Below are 4,880 nucleotides of genomic sequence, written 5' to 3' on the forward strand. Positions count from 1 at the left end.
ATTCAATCATAAACACAAAGTAAAAGGTTTTTACACCTAAATCAGAAACTAAATACAGAAAAGTACCACCATAGAATGCTAAACATGGTCACGTCAGCAAACCATATGATAATCAACACGTATCCGCTCTCCAATCCTTCCGATCTCCGCTCCCGTTAGCTTAACGGCCTTCCGGCCGCCTTCTAGACCCTCAAAACGGCTTAACAGAAGTTAATTGTCGACTAAATTAGGTTAGAAGTCGAATCCTCCCTCCTGGTTAGCTAAAAATCGATATTTATAATCTTTGTGGCCGACCTAAGTACGCTGGGCGTACTTAGGATTACGCAGCGCGTACTCAAGATAATCACGCGATCAAGTCTATCCGGTGCAAAGGTGTACGCGGCGCGTACCATTACCTTACGCGGGGCGTAAGTTGCTTTGGTCATTACGCTGGGCGTAATCATTCTGGACGCGGGGCGTAAGTCACTCTTTCAGCAATTTTGATTTCTTTTAGCTTCGAAGTCCGGCTTCCGCTTCAGTCTTTTCTTTTGTGGTTCATCGGCAACGAATAGCTGCAAAACATAATTCAAAGTATTATGAGTACTTTTTAGTTCTAAAATAGAATAAATAAGGCCAAAATATTGAGATAAAGTGCATAAAAATATATATAAAAATACACATATCACCTACTGACAACTCCATGTGCAAAAGAGATTTATAAACAACATTACTTAATAAAATATATTACAAATACGTGAAATACAAAAGTATAATATCTTACAAGTACATAACACACAAAACTACATAATAAAATATTTTACAAGTTAATTAAAAGACAAACTGGAAATATAAAACACATGATGACCGATAATTAGTTTCCATAAAACTTCGACATTAGAAAGTGTTTCATGTTTTCTTCTTCAAGCGATAAATGCTCCTTTTGTAGCAATGTGTTCAAATGCAAAAGTTGCATCTTGACGAGTTCCCTTTCATCTGTTTTTTGCTCCCTTCCCTTGTCTAAGTCGATTCTTTGTTTCTGCATTTCTTTATCCAAGTCGATTCTTTTTTTCATGACTTCAAGTTCACTTTCTCTAGCAAGCCTCATTGCACGAAGTTCTGTAACAATTTCGTTAGAAGCCTTACCTTTCCTTTTTTTTTGCTGCATCTCTGCCTGTTGGATGTTTAACCATTGAACCATCACTAGTTGGCGTTTCTGGGTTGGAATGGACACAAAACTCCCCTTCTTCAGTAGTCTTTGATCTTTTCGAGCTACCACCACTTTCTTCATTACCCACTTCACATTCAGGACGGGAACGTGTTGTGTCATGATCTAACTCTAAAACCCACTTTTCATGTTTACACATAACTTCATTAAAAACAATAATGTCGTTGAACTTATTCCCACTCGCCTCATAAAGTTTATGAGCCTTGTTTTCAATATCTTTTTGACTCACTCCACTTCTTCTTCGACGCCATGCTTCCCGATACACACCAACCCACTTTTGTGCATTTTCATTAAGCCGTTTAAAACGACCTCTCATTTGATCTTCGTTCCTGCTATTTAGCTTTTCTGGATTTTCAACCCGAGCGGCATCATACAATAGCTTTATTTGTGCCCACAATGATGCTTTTGTTTTGTTTTTTCCACGCTCCTTATCTTCATTAGCAAAACACCATGCTGACATTAAAGAGATCTTTTGCAGCATCCCATTTATTTCCTCCTGGTTGTTTTTCAGTATTTTGTGATGTTTGAAGATTATTTGTGACGGGATTTTGGTTAGGATTTGAAAAAAACGAAGAATTTTCAAAATACTGAGCATTAGAACGATTTTGAGAGTCTCCAAAATTTATATAAAAAAAATTTGGAAACTCACCATCCATATTTAGAAAATACAAATAAAAAGGGATCAAAATACAAAATGGGGATTGGATATAAAGATATATGATATCATACTCTTTTTATAGGTAAAAAAAATTACGATTTTCAGTATTTTTTTCTAAAGTGGATAATGTTAAATTTTATTAAATATATGATTTTATTCTAAAAAATATAATGGTTAATTTATAGAAGGACACGTGGATTAAAAGAAAAGAAAAGTAATACCAACTCTATGTTTGATATGCCCACTCCGTCAGTGGCTTTTGTCCCCATTTCTTATTTATTTATTATTATTATTGCAACCAACTTTACTTTTAGTCATGAATGGGAATGGTCTAACAGTGTAGTTTCTAGTTCATTAATATTAAATATCAATGTACAACTTAACTTTTATGAAATAATTAGGTATACACATACAAATAAATCGTTATAGAATGACTTAAATCACTTTTTTTTGTAACGGCAGAATGACTTAAATCGTTATAACTCATTTAAAGAAAAAATATATATCGCTAAAATGATAATCTAAACATTTCAGTAACATTTAAAGTAGGTTTTCATCTTCGCTAAAATAATAATCTAAACATTTCAGTAACATTTAAAGTAGGTTTTCATCTTCAGACATCATATTCATAGTTAGCGCATTCATGCTAGTTAGCAGTATGACTTTCATCGAATACAACTTTCCATAGAATTCTATATGTATCTATAAGATCGAGTATGGAATTCTATTTACTCACTGTAAATTGAGTATATGTTGCCCTCATTTTCCTGCTAGAATTGAAAATCATGTATTTTACATATCCATAAAACCGAGTCATTATTTTACATATCCATAAAACCGAGTCATTGAGGTTCCCCAAATAATGTAAAAAGAGGTGCATCAAATCATTGGTTTTTGACTCGGACACAATAAACAAAACAATCAAATAAAAGGTACCCATATGTTTAAAACAAAACAGTGAAACAAAAACTCCCCAAAGCAAAACGTTGCTATGATTATAGTGGCGGCACAATAGTTGGGGTTTTTTTGTTACAATTTGATGAAATTACAAAAGATGGTGATGAACAACTTGATAGAAAGAACAATGTAACAGAACGACGATGTTATAGTATTTTGAACTTCTAAATGAGGTCCAACAATAGAAATGCTATAACAACACTTTCTAGTTTCTATAATCTGTACTAGTAAAAATGCCATGACCATCAAAATTTACTGAAGCATTTTAAGTTGATAACTATATAATTACAAACACAAGATATTTATGAAAGTGGATATAAACTTCACTAAAGAATAAGATATAGATTAAGCATGGACATAGAGGATGAACCTATATAAAAATAAAGTCAATCAAACATGGACTTCCATTTCCTTAATTTGTAATTTTGTATTGCTTCAATGATTCGCTATACCTTGGCATAATTTATATGATAAATATCGTTACACTTACAATTGGTAAAGATTATATATCTATCTATCTATCTATATCTACCAAACCTCTGAATCTGTTGAAAAGAATTAATAAAGTTTCAAACTTAAACATTAATTTGTTAAATGTGTTAATATGTTAGTTAATTAAAATGATAAACAATATATTTGTATGTATTTTGTATACATGTTATTATTCTGTAGGTAAAGGACACGCGGGTCAATTGATATACGAGTTATACCCGATGTTTAGTGGGTTATGATATATGAAGTGTTAGGTGATCTCATTATACATATACGAAGATATTTTTCCTCATCTTATCTCTCAGTTTTCTCTTTCATCTCAAGTTAGGGTTTGTTCATAAATCGTTGTTTTACAAGATCTGTAATATGAGGGTATGAGTGATTTTGTAGTAAGGTTTGAGTTGTAATCTGTTGATGTAAACCATCTGTTTCATAGTGAATGAAATGATGATGTTGGGAAGATCTTGTGTCGATTATGTTTCTTTACATGGTATCAGAGCTATGGCTCCTTCGGTGTTCTTGTGATGTTCGTTGATTTGCGATTGTTCGTCTCACGATCGTCCTGGTAATTTCTTAAACCCTTTCATTAACTTGTTTTCGATCTCTTCCTTGACTGACACAGTTGTTGTGTATCATGAGTTCGTGTGAACTCTGATTTTCGATTTCATCAACTGTGTCACTCTTTCTGATGTTCAGTTGATTTAGGGTTTTCGTTAGAAAATCCAATCGAACATCTGTTTTTTGTTTGTATCTGGTACTGCGAGATTGTTGTGATCTTGTAGGTTTCTTCTGTGACGATCAAATCAAGTTTGTTTACAAGACTCGTTGTGAACAAAGATTAAGCCAAATTGATTAATCTCTAAGTCTGAAATAACTCACTAGGGGTCAGATTTCATCACTGATAAACCCTAGTTGAGAACGGACAAAGAGAGTCGATCTCTGCACTTGACTCGTCGAAAAAAAGCTTTGTGAGCAATTTCTTATTCTTGTTCTTTGTCTTACATATTTGTTTGTAAAGATCCTGGTGATCTATGTTGTGTTGATTGATTTTATTTTTGTATATCTGCTTAGTTCTTCCTCTGTTCTGGTTGTCTTGGGCCCCGATATACGTGGTGACCATCTGGACATAAGATCAGTTCAGGGGCAAGTTTTCTTGAGTCTCTTTTCTTGAGTTCTATTCTCATTTGCTTCTATGACGGGTGAGACAACTGATCCACCCAGTGGAAGTGGGAAGGATGATCTGATTAATTTTGATGATCCTCTCTATATTCACCCTTCTGATAATGCGGTTACTTCTATAATTACAATCAAGTTGACTGGTAATGAAAATTTTAGGTTATGGAGAAGTTCAATTTCTAGAGCTCTTAAAGCTAGGAATAAGTTAGGCTTTGTTGATGGTACTTGTAAAAAAAGCAGTGTCGATGAGTCAAAGAAAACTAAATGGGATAGAGCTAATGTTGTTGTTTGTTCTTGGTTGTTGTCTTCTATATCTGACTCAATCTATCAGAGTCAAGCCTATTATGAAGTAGCAAAGGATATTTGGGAAAATCTTTTTGAAACATACAATAA

The 4,880-nt window shown here is 33.5% G+C and overlaps 1 protein-coding gene across 1 annotated transcript; it reads right to left on the reverse strand.

The window, feature by feature from the left end:
* Positions 1–1,118: 1,118 nt before the first annotated feature.
* LOC111882630 (uncharacterized) lies at positions 1,119–1,664 on the reverse strand. The gene has a single exon (XM_023879004.1). It carries the CDS (start codon positions 1,662–1,664, stop codon positions 1,119–1,121), a length of 546 nt encoding a protein of 181 aa, XP_023734772.1.
* Positions 1,665–4,880: the final 3,216 nt, after the last annotated feature.

Source organism: Lactuca sativa, chromosome 6 (assembly GCF_002870075.4).
Source record: "Lactuca sativa cultivar Salinas chromosome 6, Lsat_Salinas_v11, whole genome shotgun sequence".
Classification (NCBI taxonomy): Eukaryota; Viridiplantae; Streptophyta; class Magnoliopsida; order Asterales; family Asteraceae; genus Lactuca; species Lactuca sativa.